We start from the raw sequence: 20,202 nt of genomic DNA, 5'->3' as shown, positions 1-20,202 counted from the left end.
TAAACCTCCACGCTCTCTTTCTTTCTTTCTTTCTTTCTTTCTTTCTTTCTTTCTTTCTTTCTTTCTTTCTTTCTTTCTTTCTTTCTTTCTTTCTTTCTTTCTTTCTTTCTTTCTTTCTTTCTTTCTTTCTTTTCTTTCTTTCTTTCTTTCCTTTCTTTCCTTTCTTTCCTTTCTTTCCTTCTTTCCTTCTTTTCTTTCTTTCTTTTTTTCTTTCTTTCTTTTCTTTCTTTCCTTCTTTCTTTCTTTCTTTTCTTTTCTTTTCTTTTTTTTTTTTGAGACGGAGTCTCGCTCTGTCACCCAGGCTGGAGTGCAATGGCACAATTTCAGCTCACTGCAACTTCTGCTTCCCGGGTTCGAGCAATTCTCCAGCCTCCGCCTCCCAAGCAGCTGGGATTACAGGTGCCCGCGACCACGCCCGGCTAATTTTTTGTAGTTTTAGTAGAGACAGGGTTTCACCATTTTGGTCAGGCTGGTCTCGAACTCCTGACCTCATATGATCTACCCACCTCAGTCTGTCAAAGTGCAAAGTGCTGGGGTTATAGGTGTGAGTCACTGCGCTGGCCTAGACGTCTACACTTAAACTCAAAAAAAAAAAAAAAAGGTTCATCTTCTGAGGGGGAACCAGCAAAAAAAAATATGTATATAGAAAATTCCTTGGTAATGAAGAGGAAAGAGACACTAATACGTGCTGCAGTATAGCTGACCTTGAAAGCATTATGCGACGTGAAAGAAGTCAGACGTGAAAGGCCACATATTATATGATTCCATTTATGTACAATGTCTAGGCTGAGCGCAGTAGCTCATGCCTGTTATCCCAGCACTTTAGGAAGTGAAGGTGGGAGGATCACTTGAGCCCAGGAGTTCAAGACCAGCCTCAGCAACACCACCATATCTACAGAAAAAAAACCCTGCCATTCTTTACCTATGACGGTCTCAGTAAATTCCTTTACTGCCTATGACTCCAGCCACAGCCACAGCTGGGTGCACCCACAACCCCTAGGTCAGCGTAGCACTGGTCCCACTCATGAGGGGCCAGTTTTCACTTTTTTGGCAAAATGGAGAAACATTAATTGGGGCCAAGAGTGCCTGTTGGAAACCCATTTCTTGAATAGCATTCTTTTAAAAACAATTGTTTTTTAAAGACAGGGTCTCCCTCTGTCACCCAGGCTGGAATGTAGTGGTGCAATCACAGATCACTGCAGCTTCAAACTCCTGGGCTCAAGTGATTCCCCTCCAGAGTAGCCGGGACTGCAGGTATGTGCCACCATGCCCAGGTAATTTTCTAAAAAAAATTTTTTTTCATAAACCATAGTTTATACAATAGTTTGACTTACACTATTAACACTTTATTGAAAATATTCCTTTTTTTGTTTGTTTGTTTGAGACAGAGTCTCGCCGGGCGCGGTGGCTCACGCCTGTAATCCCAGCACTTTGGGAGGCCGAGGCGGGCGGATCACAAGGTCAGGAGATCGAGACCACGGTGAAACCCCGTCTCTACTAAAAATACAAAAAATTAGCCGGGCGCGGTGGCAGGCGCCTGTAGTCCCAGCTACTCAGGAGGCTGAGGCAGGAGAATGGCGTAAACCCAGGAGGCGGAGCTTGCAGTGAGCCGAGATCGCGCCACTGCACTCCAGCCTGGGCGACAGAGCGAGACTCCGTCTCAAAAAAAAAAAAAAAAAAAAAAAAAAAAAAAGAGACAGAGTCTCACTCTGTCGCCCAGGCTGGAGTGCAGTGGCGCGATCTCGGCTCACTGCAAGCTCCGCCTCCCAGGTTCATGCCATTCTCCTGCCTCAGCCTCCCGAGTAGCTGTGACTACAGGTGCCCGCCACCACGCCTGGCTGATTTTTTGTATTTTTAGTAGAGATGGGGTTTCACTGTGTTAGCCAGGATGGTCTCAATCTCCTGATCTCATGATCCACCTGCCTTGGCCTCCCAAAGTGCTGGGATTACAGGCGTGAGCCACTGCGCCCGACCTATAGAAAATATTTCTATTGAAAAGAACATACTATGCAAACACTTAAAAGTATTTGGTAAGAAAACAAAAGCACATCTTTACGACCAATGTGAATTACGAACTGACAATGATCAACTTCTCAACTAAGAACATTAACCTACTTGTGATTGAAGAAATAATTATCCTGTCTATGGATGACATAAGCAACTTGGCCAGGACAGAAGCAGTGGATGAAACCACATAGAATTCCAATTTGGCCAGTTAACTTATATAAGTGTAATGAAACAGTTAACTTTATTCATTAATATACTCAAACACTATCTTTCCTTCCAAGATTTTCAAAAATTTAATTATCCAAATAACTGAAGTTTGGTATTTCTATATTTTTCAATACAAAAAGTGTCAGGAACCTTTTATACAGTAATGAGACGGAAAGAAAACAACAGCTTCCTGTGAAAGAGGCCTAATCTAGTCAAATATAAAAAGAAGTAATGTAACCTCTTTTTTTTTTCTTTTTTGAGACGGAGTTTCTCTCTGTCATCCAGGGTGGAGGGCAATGGTGTGATCTCCGCTCACTGCAACCTCTGCCTCCCGGGTTCAAGTGATTCTCCTGCCTCAGCCTCCTGAGTAGCTGAGATCATAGGCATATGCCACCATGCCCAGCTTATTTTTATTTTGTATTTTTAGTAGAGACGGGGTTTCACCATGTTGGTCATAGCTGGTCTTAAACTCCTGACCTCAAATGATCCACCTGCCTCAGCCTCTCAAAGTGCTGGGCTTACATGTGTGAGCCACCATGCCCGGCTGACGCCCAGCTGAAATGTAACCTCTTGATAACAGCCAAATCACTGTATTAGAAACATTTAAATTCCAGCTCTGGGGGTCAAGGGTGAGGTATTTAAAATGTTCCTTTAAGTTAAACCAAGTGGATGAATTTTAAAAGAAAAAGCAATTTATGAACCTATGGACATATCATTAAGAAAGAAAAAAATTATTAGTAAATTCCAAAAGTTAAAAGGAGTTGGAAAAAATTCCAACTAGAAAGAAAAAAAATGTTGGTTTCAATTAAGGTTTTTTTTTGGGTCCATTTTATATAAGAGCTTACTTATTCTTTTTCCAAATGTGCATTTATTATTTGCACAGATACATACAAATTATTCCCATTTTAAAAGCCACAATAAAAATATACATTAACCACAGAAGTACTTACTCTAACTGGAAAGAAAATGAACATGGCTATATTCAAAACAGCAATAAACACAAAAGGTCAACATATCTAAATCATGACAAGTATACATCTCAATTTTGACAAAAATGAGTTCCATTTTTACATTAATGCTTCATCAGCTTCTATATTAGATCCTCTGACCTTATTTATATTTACTATGAAATTTCTGTTAGCATGTGTCACTCAAAGGCACTCAACTCAGAGGGTGTAAAGTCCTGAGCTTAAGTAGGAAACAAAACTCCCAACTAAAATTTGCACACAAATAATTCCAAAGATCAGAGAGTATTAATGTTTAAAAGTATAATATCTGTTTTAAAAGTATTTAATGTTTAAAAATATAATAATTTATTATAATAAATATATAATAAATATATTTAAAAGTATAATAAATATTACATAATATTTATGTAAATAATTCAAAAACTAATAATAAAGGTGTACAGACTGTCAAAGAAAAGACCATGTAAGGCAAGAAATATCCTTGGAATCAAACTGATTTTTCACTCATTCAAGATCATTTGAAGGTGTGAAGCTAACTTTCATTGTTCTTAAAATCCTAGGAAAGCCAAATTAAAAAAAATAGCATGACAATGCTTAAGTTTAAAAAAAGTTTCTCAGCTTAGTCTCCAAAACCAGGAAGAAAGCATTTAATGATTAAAAACACGTATGAACTGGAAAGATACCAGACTAAAAGGAGGAATCATAATAAGCCGGTTTAAAATATTAAAAGAAAGCTTTAAATGCACCAACTCAAAACAGCATTTCTAATTGGCCATCTAAATTATTCTTTTAGATTATTTTAGCCAAATAAAAATAAATTTACTGATGGATAACTGAGGTCCACTAACATAAGGTAGAAACAAAGTTTAAGCTAAAAATTAAATCTATATTTTGTTGCAGATAAATGTGAGATTTACCTACAGTAATTTTCTGCTGTTGCTAAATTAAAAGCATGAGTTGACATTGTACTAACAGAAATGGTTCGACAGATATTTTCTTGGCTTTAAAATGTTTTGTTCATATATGCAGAGAAATGCAATGAGGATAAGAATAATCTTCTGTATTGTCTGTACAGACATACCATCGTTAGTCACCTTATATGTGAATATCAGTAGAGCCATTAAATTAAAGCTGGCCTAGAAAGTTTTCAAAGTGCTACTGTTTCCAACTGATGAGATCTTCAGTTTTCTGGATTTTCTGGGTGACGATTATTTTCAATTCTTTTCTCTGGCGATATATACAAGAAGTTACAGCAGATATATAAAGGGAAGGTCAGAAACCTGCTGTCCAAATTCATCACCACTTGTTCCTGATCCTTTTTAAGTATAAGTATTTGATAGCCAGTTGTTCTACTACATATTAGTTTTCCACTACTATCAAAAGAAGCCAAACGTAATCTAAATGCTATGCTCCTTTGAGGCTGTAAACTGACAGACCCGCTACATGGCTGATTCAGTGTATTGCGTTTGAAAATGACGCATCGATTGGTGTAAGTTACAAGTAGGTCAAAGCCGAAGTTAAAACCTGTCCAACACCAGCAGTATTCACCGTCTTTGGCAAGCTTTCTACCACACCTCATGCTATTTCCCTCCAGTTCTTCTTTATCGATTTCTTGAGGCCCTACCTCACTGTCTTGTTGGGCCCGCAGCATAGCAAACCACTGCTGTTTATACACAGAAGACAGCCATTCTGCAGGTACTATAGCATCTTGTTCAATAATTCTTGCAGAAGCCAGGTCACTGATAATATATTGTAACCTTAAATGTCTGAATACTGATACAAATGGTTTTCCTTGTTCAGTTTCAAGAAAGGCCATACCTTCAAAATCTTTTCTCTGTTTGGAAAACCAGACATCTGTTTCTGTCAAAAGCTGTTTTAAAGATCCATTCCAAGAAGGCACAAGTTGAAGAAACATCCACTTTTTTAGAGCGGTGTATACATCCATCTCCACTTGCATCACAAATAAGTTAGATGAACCAATGAGCTGTTTCATGACATTTATACTGAGTTCTTTAAAAAGTTTAACATTCTGGTGAGTCATCAAATTGTTTAGAAGCCATTCAAGGCACTTTTTCTTTACGGAATCTAATCCATAGGTCCCTACTGATGTGTAATAGCCACATACAGTTTTCACAGTAATTGTCTCCTTCATCGTCTCACCACACTGCTGTATTAAACCATCCAACTGCAGCATACAAGCGGCTGCCAAAATGGCAACAACTCGACTGGGCTTTATCAGCACGTCATCTCGATACAGTGAACCAAACGCAACCTGCAGCGCTTCTACATCAATGTTCTGGTCAGGAATCTCCAGTTCAATAATATTCATGCTGGATTCTTTCCAAGAACCACTGAACATACTAGAAAAGTAGCCAGATTGACATAAATATATTTTGTGTAATCGCCATTCTTCTCCTAGAGCACAAATCTTAATGTCACTGTCTTCACCATTCAAAAATAATGTTTGATAAATATATTTGGATGTACTCCTTAATTTTTTCCTTGCAGGGATGTGGAGGAGCGGCTGCTGCTCGTCCCTCTCCTCCTCATCCTCGTCTCTCTCCGAGTCAGGGCGACAGTAGCGGAAGGCCCCGCTGCTCTTGTGACTGCCCGGGCAGTAACAGAAGCCGTAGCCCGCCGCAGGGTCTCCAGGGTCCGGCCTCCCGGCCAAGCCCCCCGCCCTGGCACCCTGCTCCTGCTGGGCAAGGGCTCGCCTCGGCTGGCGCAGCACCCGGCTGCTCGACGATCCCATGGGTCGCGGCTCCCGGGACTTCAGGGAGCCCGGAGGAGGGGGTGTCCCGCCACGGCCCGGCCGCCGCCGCCAGCCTTCCCCGAGCGCAGGTGCCTGCACCGCCAGCTTCTCACGCGCAGCCCAACCGTTGCAGCGGACACTGCCGCCTCCATCCTCCGCACCCCTCCCCCACTACAGATATGTATATATTTTTGGAGACAGAGTCTCGCCCTGTCGCGCAGGGTGGAGCACGGTGGCTCGATCTCGGCTCACTGCAAGCTCCGCCTCCCGGGTTTAAGCGATTCTCCTGCCACAGCCTCCTGAGTAGCTGGATTACAGGCTCTCGCCACCACACCCGGGTAATTTTTGTAATTTTTTTTTTTTTTTTTTTTTTTTAGCCAGAGTCTGGCTCTGTTGCCCAGGCTGAAGTGCAGTGGCGTGATCTCGGCTCACTGCAACCTCCACCTCCCGGGTTTAAGCAATTCTCCTGCCTCAGCCTCCCAAGTAGCTGGGATTACAGGAGCCTGCCACCACGACCGGCTAATATTTGTATTTTTAGTAGAGACGGGATTTCACCATGTTGGCCAGGCTGGTCTCGAACTCCTGACCTCAGGTGATCCGCCTGCCTTGGCCTCCCGAAGTGCTGGGATTACAGGCGTGAGCCACCGCCTCGGGCCTAAAAAAACTTTTTTTAGGGTGGTCTTGAACTCCTTGGACAGCATTCTTCATTGCTGGAAGCAATTCTCATCTGGCAGCCAAAACCAAGGTCCGTTTTAGAAGCACCACTTCCCCAAGAGCAAAGGTTTATTTGTGGGACCCAACAAAGGCAAATGTGTGTGCCAGGTGCTTGAGCCTAACCAGTCCAATGTAAATTTGTGACCAGGCACGAAAATAAAATAAAATAATAAAATAGGCCAGGCTCAGTGGCACACACCTATAATCCCAGCACTTTGGGAGGCTGAGATGGGTGGATCACTTGAGGTCAGGAGTTTGAGACCAACCTGACCAACATGGTGAAACCCCATCTCTACTAATAATATAAAATTTAATTGGGTGTGGTGGCACACACCTGTAATCCCAGCTTTTCAGGAGGCTGAAATGGAGAATTGCTTGAAACCAGGAGGCAGAGGTTGCAGTGAGCCAAGAGCTCGCCATTGCACTGCAGCCTGGGTGACAAGAGCAAAACTCCGTCTCCAAAAAAATAATAAGATAAAATAAAGAGTTGAAGTCAAGCCAGGCATGGTGACTCACACCTGTAATCCCAGCACTTTAGGAGGCCGAGGTGGGTGGATCACGAGGTCAGGAGTTCGAGACCAGCCTGGCCAATATGGTGAAAATGACCATGGCTGGGTGGAGTGATGACTGCAGCTGGTCTGGGAAGGCAGAAGCAAGCAGAGGGCCAGGGCAGGATGGGCAGGGATTCTCTGCTGGGAAGATCTGTGGAGACGGGGCAGCAGGATTAGGATGTTAGAATCGAGGAGGCTTTTGTCCCTGGGGGATGGCGTGGAGAAGCGGGGCATGGGCCTGGAAATTTGGCCTGCAGCCTATCCTCACCAGGCCATCTGGAAGCTACTTGTTGGGAACCCTGTGTGTGTAAAGGGCTGACCCAGGCCCAGACCCGGGGGAGCTGGAAAAGGGCACACACGGAGACCACCCGAGAGGCGTGCTGGAACTGCTTGGCCAGTCCTGGGGGATGGGATGGCTGGGGCGTGTGGGTGTCTTCCTGCAAGAAAACAGGACTTGATGAGGAAGGTGGGAGGCTGTTTCAGGCAGATGGAGGTCTGTGCTGCTAGAGCACAGAGGAGTCACCACCATGCGGGGCTCCACCTTTGTCGCAGTGGGGGCAGAGATTGGTGAGGGGCATCAGGGCCAGATACATAGGTGTGAGGAACCCTAGATGGACCAGTGCTGCAGGGGGAGGTGGTGCCATGCCAGGGAGGTGGATAGGATGCTGGACACAAGTGAAGAGCAACCAGCCCTGGTGGCTTCCTCAAACCTGCGTGAGTGCCTGCCCCATTCCCAGATGAAGAAAGCAGAGGTTTCAATAGGAAAAGTGACTTGTCCTAAATCCCAGAGCTGCGAAGTCAGGAAGTTCAGCCTCCTGATTCCAAAGGCAAATCTGGAGTTTCTGTTGGAGTTAAGGGGCCAGGTGAATGGTCTGTGTTAACAAAACAAACAAACAAACAAAACTCTGTAAAATATTTAAAGAAGTTTATTCTCAGCTGATGTGAGTGACCATGGCCTGGGGTACAGTCTCAAGAGGTCCTTAGAAAGTGTGCCTGAGATGGTTGGGTTACAGTTTGGCTTTATACATTTTAGGGAGACAGAGGTTACAAGCAAATACATCAATCAATACATAGAAGGTGCACATTGGTTCGGCCTCTAAGGGCAGGACAACTCCGGGGGCTTTACAGGTCATAGGTGATTCAGAGGTTTTCTGATTGGCAATTGGTTGGAAAAGTTAAGCTGTGTCTAAAGAGTTGAAGTGGCTGGGTACAATGACTCACGTCTGGAATCCCAGCACTTTGAGAGGCTGAGGAGGATGGCTTGATCCCAGGAGTTTTGGACAAGCCTGGGCACCACAGTGAGACCTGGTGTCTACAAAAAAATTTTAAAAATTACTTGGGCATGGTGATGTGTACTCGTAGTCCCAGCTACTCGGGAGGCTGAGGCGGGAGGGTTACTTCATCCTAGGAGGTCAAGCCTATGGTGAGCCATGACTGTAGCGCTGCATTCCAACTGGGGGGACAGAATGAGACCCTGTCTCAAAAATAAAATAAAATAAAATAGGCTGGGCACAGTAGCTCACACCTGTAATCCCAGCACTTTGGGAGGCCATGGTGGATGGATCACTTGATGTCAGGAGTACGAGACCAGACTGGCCAATATGGTGAAACCCCATCTCTACTAAAAATACAAAAATTAGCCAGGCATGGTGGCGGGCATCTGTAGTCCCAGCTACTTTGGAGGCTGAGGCAGGATAATCGCCCGAACCTGGGAGGCGGAGGTTGCAATGAGCCAAGATCGCACCATTGCACTCCAGCCTGGGCGACAAGAATGAAATTCCATCTCCAAAAAAAATAATAATAATAAGATAAAATAAAATAAAGAGTTGAAGTCAAGCCAGGCATGGGGGCTCACGCCTGTAATCCCAGCAGTTTGGGAGGCCGAGGAGGGCAGATCACGAGGTCAGGAGTTTTGAGACCAGCCTGGCCAATATGGTGAAACCCCATCTCTACTAAAACTACAAAAATTAACTGGGTGTGGTGGCAGGCATCTGTAGTCTCAGCTACTCTGGAGGCTGAGGCAGGAGAATCGCTTGAAACCGGGGAGGTGGAGGGTGCACTGCACTCCAGCCTGGGCAACAGAGCAAGATTCCATCTCAAAAAAAAAAAAAACAGAGTTGAAGTCAGTGGGAAGAAATGCTTAAGATAAGGGGGTTGTGGAAGCTGAGGTTCTTGTTACGTAGATGGCCTCTAGGTAGCAACCCTGAGAATAGATAGTGAATGTCTCTTTTCAGACCTTCAAAGGTTTCAGACTCTCATTGAATCTCTCCTAAATCTGAGAAAGTCCTGGCTGAATTAATGGAAATTCTCTACAGATGCAAATTTCCCCCACAGGAGACAGCTTTGCAGGGCCATTTCAAAATATTGTCAAATAAATATATTTTGGGGTAAAGTATTTTGATTTCCTTCAGGGTCTGCTATCTGTTATGTGATGTACCAGAGTCAGGTAGAAATTTGGCATCTTATTGCTATAAAAAGCCTGTTTTGAGCCGGGCATGGTGGCTCACGCCTGTAATCTCAGAACTTTGGGAGGCTGAGGCAGGTGGATCACCTGAGGTCAAGAGGTCAAGAGTTTGAGACCAGCCTGGCCAACATAGTGAAACCCCATCTCTACTAGAAATACAAAAAATTGGCCGGGCGCAGTGGCTCAAGCCTGTAATCCCAGCACTTTGGGAGGCCGAGACGGGCAGATCACGAGGTCAGGAGATCGAGACCATCCTGGCTAACATGGTGAAACCCCGTCTCTGCTAAAAAATACAAAAAACTAGCCGGGCGTGGTGGCGGGCGCCTGTAGTCCCAGCTACTTGGGAGGCTGAGGCAGGAGAATGGCGTGAACCTGGGAGGCGGAGCTTGCAGTGAGCTGAGATCTGGCCATTGCACTCCAGCCTGGGTGGCAGAGCGAGACTCCGTCTCAAAAAAAAAAAAAAGAAATACAAAAAATTAGCTGGATGTGGTAGTGGGCGCCTGTAGTCCCAGCTATGCAGGAGGCTGAGGCAGGAGAATCACTTGAATCCGGGAGCCAGAGGTTGCAATGAGCCGAGATCATGCCATTGCACTCCAGCCTGGGCAACAAGAGTGAAACTCTGTCTTAAAAAAAAAAAAAAATCTGTTTTGTGTCTTATGATCTCTATTTTATTTATTTTAAAAATAATTTATTTTATTTTTGAGACAGAGTTTCACTCTTGTTGCCCAGACTGGAGTGCAATGACGCTATCTTGGCTCACTGTAACCTCCACATCCCAGGCTCAAGCAATTCCTGTGCTTCAGCCTCCCAAGTAGCTGAGATTACAGGCATGTGCCACTATGTCCGGGTAATTTTTTGAATTTTTTGTAGAGATGGGGTTTCATCATGTTGGCCAGGTTGGTCTCGAACTCCTGACCTCAAGTGATCCACCTGCCTTGGCCTCCCAAACTGCTGGGATTACAGGAATGAGCCACCATGCCTGGATAGAATAAATATTTTATGCTTTGGGCCAACAGGCAAAATCGAGGGTATTAAGTAGGTAAGTACGTAACAAGAAATAAAACAAAATTCCATAATTTGGGGGGATTGTTATTGACAGAACGTAAAAGTTAATTTATGGATGCTGAAAGTGGAGTTTCATACAATTTTTATGTGTTATGAAATATTATTATTTTGATTATTTATTTATTTTTGAGATAGAGTCTTGCTCTGTTGCCCAGGCTGTGATCTCAGCTCACTGCAACCTCTGCCTCCCAGGTTCAAGCGATTCTCCTGCCCCAGCCTCACAAGTAGCTGGAATTACAGGCATGTGCCACCACACTCGGCTAATTTTTTTGTATTTTTAGTAGAGATGGGGTTTCACTATGTTGGCCAGGCTAGTCTTGAACTCCTGATCTCAAGTGATCTGCCTGCCTCGGCCTCCCAAAGTGCTGGGATTACAGGCATGAGCCACTGCACTCAGCCTGATTTTTTTTTCAATGATTTAAAAATGTAAAAATCATTATTTGTTCAGGGATCATATAAAATCAAGCAGTAAGCAAAATTTGGGCTATGGGCAATAGTTTGCCAACCTCTGGTCTAGATCTGCCCTGTTCATCATAGTAGCCCCTGGCTACCTGCAGCTACTGAGTACTTGAAATGTGGCCAGGGACACTCACGATGGCTCACACCTGTAATCTCAGCACTTTTGGAGGTTAACGTGGGAGGACTGCTTGAACCCAGGAGTTTCAAGTTACAGTGAACTATGATTTCAACACTGCATCCCAAACCTGGGTGACAGGGAAAGAAAGAAAAAGAGAGAGAGAGAGAGAGAGAGAGAAGGAGGAGGAAGAGGAGAAGGAGAAACAGAGAAAAGAAAAAGAGAAAGAAAGAAGAGAAAGAAAGAAGGAAAGAACATAAGAAAGAAGAAAGGAAGGAAAAAGAAAGAGAGAAAAAGAAACAAAAGAAAGAAAGGAAGAAAAAGAGAGGGAGGGAGGGAGAAAGGGAGGAAGGAAGGGAAGGGAGGAAGGAGGGAAGGGAGGGAGGAAGAGAGAAAGGAATGTGGCTGTACTGGATTAAAATATGCTTAGGTGTGGCCGGGCACGGTGGCTCACTCTTGTAATCCCAGCACTTTGGGAGGCCAAGGTGGGTGGATCACAAGGACAGGAGATGGAGACCATCCTGGCTAACAAGGTGAAACCCCGTCTCTACTAAAAATAATACAAAAAATTAGCCGGGCGTGGTGGCGGGCGCCTGTAGTCCCAGCCACTGGGGAGGCTGAGGCAGGAGAATGGTGTGAACCTGGGAGGTGGAGCTTGCAGTGAGCCAAGATTGTGCCCCTGCACCTCCAGCTTGGGCGGCAGAGCGAGACTCTGTCTCAAAAAAAAAAAAAAAAAAAAAAAGCTTAGGTGTAAAATACACACTAGATTTTGAAGACAGTATAAAAAACAAAATATCCCAATAACTTTTTATTATATTTTGGATATCTCAGAATAAGTAAAATATATTACTAAAATTAACTTCACCCCCCAGTTTTTTATTTTTATTTTTTATTTTACTTTTTTTTTACTTTGTCTTAGTCCACTTTCTGTTGTTTGAATATCTGAGACTCGATAATTTTGAAAGAAAAGAGGTTTATTTAGCTTATGGTTCTGCAGGCTGGGAAGTTCAAGATTGGACAGCTGCATCTGGTAGCTTCTGGTGAGGGCTTTGTGCTGCATCAAAACATGGCAGAGAAATGGAAGGCGGACCAGGTGCATGGGGGAAAGGAGGAAAACATGAGACGCGACCTTGTTTGATGACAACCCAACTCTAAAGGTAACTGATCCAGACCCAAGAGAGTGAGAACTCGCTTCTGGGGGACTCTGCATGAATATCTTGTCATGAAGGCAGATCCCTCATGATCCAAACATCCCTGAAAGGTCCCCCACCTGTCAATGCCATTATATTGGCAATTACATTTCAACATGAGTTTTGGTAGGAACAAACCACATCCAAACCATAGCATCTTCCCACTGTTGAGTCACTTTTTAATGTGGCTATTAGAACAATTTAAATGATACATGTGTTTGCACTTGTGGCTTGCATCTGTATCTGGTATACAGTGCTGCTCTACTAGTGAAGCTGGAGCGCCCAGAGTGAGATGACCCCAATTTGCCTTGGGGGAAGTGGAAAGGTGTGGCCTGGTGTTCAGCAGTGGGGTGTGGGGTCACAGAGGGACAGCCGGATTTCACTAAGTGACGTGGAGGGGCAGGGCTCCGGGAGGCACACACTGAGGGGCCTTCTGCAGCAGCGAGTTGAGAGAGTGGTGTGGGCTTTGCGGGTAGGGACTAAGCTGTTTGTGGGGTATCTGTAAGAGGCTGTGCAGCAAGCCAGGTGGCAAGAAGCAAGATGTTGGCTGGGCATGGTGGTGCATGCCTGTAATCCCAGCACTTCGGGAGGCCAAGGCAGGAGGGTTGCTTGAGGCCGGGAGTTTGAGACCAGCCTAATAAACATAGTGAGACCATGTTTCTTTTTTTTTTTTTGAGACGGAGTCTCGCTCTGCCGCCCAGGCTGGAATGCAGTGGCCGGATCTCAGCTCACTGCAAGCTCCGCCTCCCGGGTTTACGCCATTCTCCTGCCTCAGCCTCCCGAGTAGCTGGGACTACAGGCGCCGCCACCTCGCCCGGCTAGTTTTTTGTATTTTTTAGTAGAGACGGGGTTTCACCACGTTAGCCAGGATGGTCTCGATCTCTCGACCTCGTGATCTGCCCGTCTCGGCCTCCCAAAGTGCTGGGATTACAGGCTTGAGCCACCGCGCCCGGCCTGTTTCTATATAAATAAATAAATAAATAAATAAATAAAATTTTAAAAGCAAGATGTTGCTAAGCAATTGACCAGGTGGTGAGTATGAGAGAGCCCCTGCCCTGAGGGCCTTCCATCTCTCACCCACCTGGATCAGCACACAGCATGTCCTTGTCTTCCACTCCAAGCCTACATCCTGGCCCCTACTGGAGAAGGGTTCTGACCAGTTCACTGGCAGAATGTGAAAACTGTATGTTAAGACATCCGTGACATGAAGCCCTAACAAGCCAAGAATCCTTTCTTTTCACAGCAGAAGGCCTCTGGCTCTTTCCCTGTGTTGACTGGAGGCTGAGTCTCTGTCCTCGACACCCCACCCGCTGCTGCCTCCTCTGCCCTGCCTGGGGAGCCCTGCCCGGTCTGGCCCTGTGCTGGGAACAGCCAGAGCTGGGGCTTCTTGCGCTTCCTGTTCACACCCACGGAACCAGCTTTGCCTTCCCCTCTGCTGTGCAGGGAGAAGGGAGGTGGGAGGTGCGGAGGGGATGGTCCTGTCTGTGGCTTCCTGCTTCTCGGCTGGCAGGAGGAAGGCAGGTTTTCTGTGTCTGTGTGTCTGTGGTCTTTCAGGCTCAGCACTTGGGTAGGAAGATGAAAACCTCGGAGTGCCCTTGTCTCTTTCCCTCGGGTCTGATCAGACCAAAGCCTTGTGTGGTGGAGGAGCTGAAAGGACGTGGCACGGGGAGGCTGGCAGCCCGGCGCTGCTCGGCTCGCTTTTCCCTCTGCCAGCCTTTGTTACCAAGGGGTTTGGACTTGATCTTGCAAATGGATCATCTCTTGATCCTTCTCTAGCCTCTAGGGACAAATATACTAGAAGAAATGGTCATGACAATTGGTGCCACCAGCAGGAGGGATAGCCAGGAAGCAAGGGTTGGAATGGTTTCTCCTTGAGAGAAGCAAGCCTCTGAGTCCAAGGCCCTCCACCAAGCGGTTCTGGTCCGGTGCTCCAGCCTCACCACCCGTCCTGCGCCATGCATGGAGTTGGGGTTGTAACCACACACAAACACAGCGTTCTGCCAACGCACCCTCCTCAAGGTCTCTCATCATCCCTCCTTCCCATCTCCTCCACTGGAGCACGGCCACAGCAGTATTCACTGACTTCCAGTTTCCTGCGGGATAAATCTGAACCCTTTGTCGTGGCACCCAAAGTCCTTGCCCAGCCGCGCAGTCCCAGCTCCTCTTCATCGTGTGCGGCAACTTGTTCTCCAAGCAGCCTCTGCTTTCTCAAGCTTAGAAGCTGAGCTGTGTCATCTCCTCTGCCTGCACCCCTTCTTTTCTGTCTCTGCTGGAGAACCCCTGCTCAGCCTCAGTAAAGATGTTTAAGGGACAGTTATGCATGAGGGTTTAGAGTTCAGAGACCCAGTCTGTCCTGGAGGTCAAGGGCATGTAGTTGGCAATTGAAGCCTCAACAATTCAATCGAGTGAATACATGAGTGAATACATGAACTGTTGCGGAATCAGAAACTGAGGCTCAAGCTGGGCACGGTGACTCACGCCTATAATTCCAGCACTTTGGGAGGCTGGGGTGGGCGGATCACCTGAGGTCAGGAGTTTGAGACCAGCCTGCTAATATGGTGAAACCCCGTCTCTACTAAAAATACAAAAATTAGTCAGAGATGGTGGTGGGCACCTGTAATCCCAGCTACTTGGGAGGCTGAGGCAGGAGAATCGCTTGATCTTGGGAGATGGAGGTTGCAGTGAGCCGAGATGGTGCCACTGCACTCCAGCCTGGGTCACAGAGTAAGACCCAGTCTGAAAAAAAAAAAAAAAAAAGAAAGAAAGAAAAAAAGAAACTAAGGCTCAAAGAAAGAGCCCGCAGGTCCACACTGACCTAGTTGCAATGCGAAGACATAAACATAAAGAGCCTCTTTTAGGAGCCACTGCTGCCTCTCAGAGGGCGACAGGCATTTCCCAGTTTAATAGGCTTTCTCTCCACCTAATCTGCAGTAGTGAGTCCTAAAATCTGTCCCTGTCGCAATGACCGGTGCCTAGAATGCTTTATAAAACTGAGAGTCCAGCCCCAGGGGTCAGGGAGTCTGAAGTTTCAAAAACTACACAGGAGATCGTGTTGCAGACGAGGCTGGGCCCCTGTGTGAGCTGTGCCCACTATGCAGCTTTGTGAGCTCTCGAGGAAACTGGGAGGATGAGGGTTTGTATGGGAACCACAGAACAGGGCTCTAGCCATTTCTGATTGGTTTCTGAAGGACGGAGGCTGCCTCTGAGACTCAGCAGGGCGTGGGGTAGCTGTTGCAAGAAAGTGTGATTTTAGGGAGGCTGCCCCAGGTTGTCTCTCCAGATCTCTTACTTGCCTGTTTCAAGGATTTGACTTGAGATATATTTTGAGATATGTTGTTGTGGGGTGGCTGGGGGCCGGTGGCGGGGGAGGGGGTGTCAGCAGGCAAAGGAATGTTACCTTGGATGCTTCCACTGTTGCTGCTGTTAGCAGTCACAGCAGCTCTCACTTACAGCGGGCGCGGTTCTAAACCCTTAGCAGCCGTCCTCCCATAGCGCTGCAGGACTGTGGAGAGACAGGTGCCATCCTCTTTTTTTTTTTTAAGATGAAGTAGGTTGGGAGTGGTGGCTCATGCCTGTAATCCCAGCCCTTTGGGAAGTTAAGGCAGGCAGATGGCTTGAGCCCAGGAGTTCGAGACTAGCCTGGGCAACACAGGAAGACCCTGTCTCTAGCTAAATAAATAAACAAGCTGAGTGTGACGGCGCACGCTTGTAGTCCCAGCTAAATGGGAGGCTGAGGCGGGAGGATCACGTGAGCCCAGGAGGTCAAGGCTTCGGTGAGCCGTGATCACATCACTGCACTCAGAGCAAGACCCTGTCTCAGAAAAAATGTAAAAAAAGATGAAGAAGCTGAACTTCATGGAGGTCTGCTTAGGGATCCACATCTCAGATGCTTTTGGTCAATGGGAATAGGTTTAGTGGGGCCCTGGAGGAAGACATTAGAACATGGTGGGGGCTGGGTTTAGCTGGACAGTGCCTGCCTCATCCACTGGGGGTCACTGTGACTCAGCTCCTGCTGATTCTGGACATAAGAGACTGTGGCCCAATGTCACCTTAGCTAACAATTTTTTTTTTTTTTTTTTTTTTTTTTTTTGAGACGGAGTCTTGCTGTGTTGCCCAGGCTGGAGTACAGTGGCCGGATCTCAGCTCACCGCAAGCCCCACCTCCCGGGTTTACGCCATTCTCCTGCCTCAGCCTCCCAAGTAGCTGGGACTACAGGCGCCCGCCACCTCGCCCGGCTAGTTTTTTGTATTTTTTAGTAGAGACGGGGTTTCACCGTGTTAGCCAGGATGGTCTCGATCTCCTGACCTCGTGATCCGCCCGTCTCGGCCTCCCAAAGTGCTGGGATTACAGGCTTGAGCCACCGCGCCCGGCCACAATTTTTCAAAAGTAACTGGACATACAACCTTGTGTAGAAATAATCTGGCAGGGCGTGGTGGCTCACACCTGTAATCCCAGCACTTTGGGAGGCTGAGGCGGGCGGATCATGAGGTCAGGAGTTCGAAACCTGCATGGCCAATATGATGAAACCCTTTCTCTACTAGAAATACAAAAATTAGCGTGGTGGTGCATGCTTGTAATCCCAGCTACTTGGGAGGCTAAGGCACAAGAATCGCTTGAACCCAGGAGGTGAAGGTTTTAGTAGTGAGCCAAGATCATACCACTGCACTCCAGCCTGGGCAACACAGTGAGACTCCATCTAATACACACACACACACACACACACACACACACATACACACATATATATGAAAGAAATGTCACAATCCATAAATGTTGGCAAACAATTTTTTCAAATGAGCCAAACACTGCGTAGGACTGGGTGAAGTGGTGTGCGTCTCAGCTGCTAGGAAGGTTGAAGCGGGAGGATCACTTGAGGTCAGTAGTTTAAGGCTACACTGAGCTGCAGTCACGCCTGTGAACAGCTACTGCACTACAGCCTGGGCAACCTCTCTCAAAAACAAAAACAGAACAAAACACTGTATAGAGCAAGCAAGTGGGTCCAAGAGGCAACTTTGGTCCACAAGGTGCTGGTTTGAAAGAGTATTAGATTAGTTTGTTTTCACATTGCTATAAGGAAATATCTGAGGCTCAGTAATTTATAAAGGAAAGAGGTGTAACTGACTCAGTTCTGCGCGTGGGGAGCCCTCAGGAAACTTACAATCGTGGCGGAAGGCACCTCTTCACATGGCAGCAGGAGAGAGAGAGTGAGTGCCAGCAGGGGAAATGCCAGATGTTTATAAAACCATCAGATCTTGTGAGAACTCACTCTCTATCACGAGAACAGCATGGGGGAACCGCCCCCACGATTCAATGACCTCCTACCAGATCTCTCCTATGACAAAAGGAGATTATGGAGATTGCAATTCAAGATGAGATTTGGGGCTGGGCACAGTGGTTCACGCCTGTAATCCCAGCACTTTGGGAGGCCGAACTCCTGAGGTCAGGAGTTTGAGATCAGCCTGGACAACACAGTGAAACCCCATCTCTACTAAAAGTACAAAATTAGCCAGGTGTGGTGGCGCATGCCTGCAATCCCAGCTACTCGGGAGGCTGAGGTCTGAGAATCGCTTGAACCCAGGAGGCAGAGGTTGCAGTGAGCTGAGATCATGCCACTGCACTCCAGCCTGGGCAACAGAGCAAGACTCTGTCTCAAAAAAAAAAAGAAAAAGAAAAAGGAAAAAAAAAGATCTTGTATTCATTCTGCAGGCACTGGGGTGGAAACCGCAGGAGTCAGGGTGGAGGAGACAGACCCGATGCAGGGTCTCAGGGCACTCACAGTCAATGGCAATAGTGTGGCCCATGTTCTGAGGGGCACCCTTCCTTGGGGCATGACCGAACACTTCCCATAGGAGGAGGAGGAAGTCTGCTGGGTGCTGTGTTCAGTTTCTGGGGCTGCTGTGATTAAGTGCTGCAAACCGAGTGGCTTACAGCAACCCAGCTGTATTCTCTCTCAGTTCTTGAGGCTGGAAGTCTAAAATTAAGCTGCCAGCCGGGCCCGTGCTCCTTCTGAAAGCTTCAGGGGAGGGTCTTTGCCCCTCTCCTAGCTTCTGGTGTTGCCGGCAATCCTTAGTGTTTCTTGGCTTGTAAATGCATCACTGCAATCTCTGCCTCCGTTGCCATGTGGCATTTTTCCTGCGTGGCTGTCTGTCTTTCCCCCTCTTAAGTCCACCAGTCATATGGGAGTAGGGTGGGCCTTTCATCCTCATACTCCAGTTTGACCTCATCTTAACTTGATTCCACCTGAAAAGACTATTTCCAAGTAAGGTTACATTCAGAGGCACCAGGAGTCAGGATTTGAACATATCTTTTTTTTTTTTTTTTTTTTTGAGACGGAGTCTCGCTCTGTCGCCCAGGCTGGAGTGCACTGGCGCGATCTCGGCTCACTGCAAGCTCTGCCTCCCGGGTTCACGCCATTCTCCTGCCTCAGCCTCCCGAGCAGCTGGGACTACAGGCGCCACCACCACGCCCAGCTAATTTTTTGTGTTTTTAGTAGAGACAGCGTTTCACCGTGTTCGCCAGGATGGTCTCGATCTCCTGACCTCATGATCTGCCTGCCTCGGCCTCCCAAAATGCTGGGATTACAGGCGTGAGCCACCGCGCCCGGCCGTGAACATGTCTTTTGTGGGGGCACACAATTCAACCACAATGTGTACAGTATGTAGGTGACTGTTCCAGGTAGAGGGAACAGCAGGTGCGAAGGCCCAAAGGCAGGAGGGCACTGGTGTGTTCCAGCAAGTAAAAGAAATTCAGCACAGCTGGAGTGGGGTGGCAAGGAGGTGCAGCTGAGGCGGCTCATGCTGGACCTTACAGGCCAGTTGGGAGGGTCAGGATAGGCCAGGCCACAGTTTGGAGGAAAAAAAAAAATCCCAAATCTCAGTGCCAGGCCCAGTACAGGTTCATTTTCAGCTTGTGTCAAATCTGATGTGGGTTGAACAGCTCTTCTCCATAAGGTAGCTCAGCCATATAGAACACATGGTCGCGGGGGGAAGGGAAGTCTGGAGAAGGCCCCCAGTCTCCATCGCCCCAGCCTGAAAGGGACTCCTCCACTCACAGACCACACAGCAAGGGAGGCGGCAAGGCGGGGACACAGATTTCTGGGAGCCCCCACTGTCTCTCCCACTCATATTCACCCGAAGCCAAGGCTAAGACTTCATCCTCACAGCACTGGGAAGTCAGCCAGGGTTTTCACACAGAGGTAGTGACGAGATGGGACTTGCATTTTAAATTTTTCCTTTTTTCACTGTAGCTCTCAGATCGTATGACTTGTGTTTTAGAAAGATTCCTCTGGCAAGAGGACTGTCCTGAAGCAGGGGAGCTGGACTTTGTCTGCTGGAGTGTGGGAAGTGGCTGCGGCGGGAGTTGGCCACAGCAGAGGCACAATATATTTGTAGTTAACTCATGCAACTTCCACCTTGCAGGCTCAGCCAAAAAACAAACGGAAAAAAAGAATGTGAGAAAAATTAATTCATGTAATTAAAAAACGATCCAAAAGTATTTTGTGTATGTCCTTTCCCACATTGCAGATTGTCCACATTTTATGCGTATATTCTGAATAGCCCAAACCCGGGGAGTGTGTACTCTATGGGCCTTTTAAGAGATTTTCAGGGGTAACTGAGCTCCTGGTTGACTTGAGAACCTCGCTGTCATGGAAGTGCTCTCTACTCAGGGTCTGTAACTGGACCTAATAACAAGAGTAGGGAGGCCTGTGTC

At 46.9% G+C, this 20,202-nt stretch overlaps 2 protein-coding genes and 1 long non-coding RNA gene across 14 annotated transcripts in view; 1 reads left to right on the top strand and 2 right to left on the bottom strand.

The window, feature by feature from the left end:
- The window catches only part of NHP2 (NHP2 ribonucleoprotein), a 170,049-nt gene that overhangs the window by 34,547 nt on the left and 115,300 nt on the right, over positions 1 to 20,202 (bottom strand). The window contains exon 1 of one of the 11 annotated variants that reach the window (XM_050794257.1): positions 13,794 to 13,803. The exons of the other annotated variants lie outside the window; for them this stretch is intronic. The gene's annotated coding sequence lies outside the window, so the exon portion shown is untranslated. Of the gene's footprint in view, positions 1 to 13,793; positions 13,804 to 20,202 lie in introns of those variants that run through there. 11 annotated transcript variants of the gene reach the window in all.
- Positions 3,613 to 5,934, bottom strand: GMCL2 (germ cell-less 2, spermatogenesis associated). Its single transcript, XM_050794197.1, has one exon. The coding sequence runs from the start codon at positions 5,932 to 5,934 to the stop codon at positions 4,363 to 4,365; it is 1,572 nt and encodes a 523-aa protein (XP_050650154.1). The 3' UTR covers positions 3,613 to 4,362.
- LOC126956947 (uncharacterized) lies at positions 6,062 to 19,971 on the top strand. Of its 2 annotated transcripts, none has more exons than XR_007726612.1 (3): positions 6,062 to 6,272; positions 12,300 to 12,459; positions 19,739 to 19,971. It is a non-coding gene; the product is annotated as an uncharacterized LOC126956947 (long non-coding RNA). The 2 variants fall into 2 exon arrangements; XR_007726613.1 differs by lacking the exon at positions 19,739 to 19,971 and adding an exon at positions 18,983 to 19,199.

This window comes from Macaca thibetana, chromosome 6 (assembly GCF_024542745.1).
Source record: "Macaca thibetana thibetana isolate TM-01 chromosome 6, ASM2454274v1, whole genome shotgun sequence".
Classification (NCBI taxonomy): domain Eukaryota; kingdom Metazoa; phylum Chordata; class Mammalia; order Primates; family Cercopithecidae; genus Macaca; species Macaca thibetana.
This window is presented reverse-complemented; position numbering and strand designations above follow the sequence as displayed.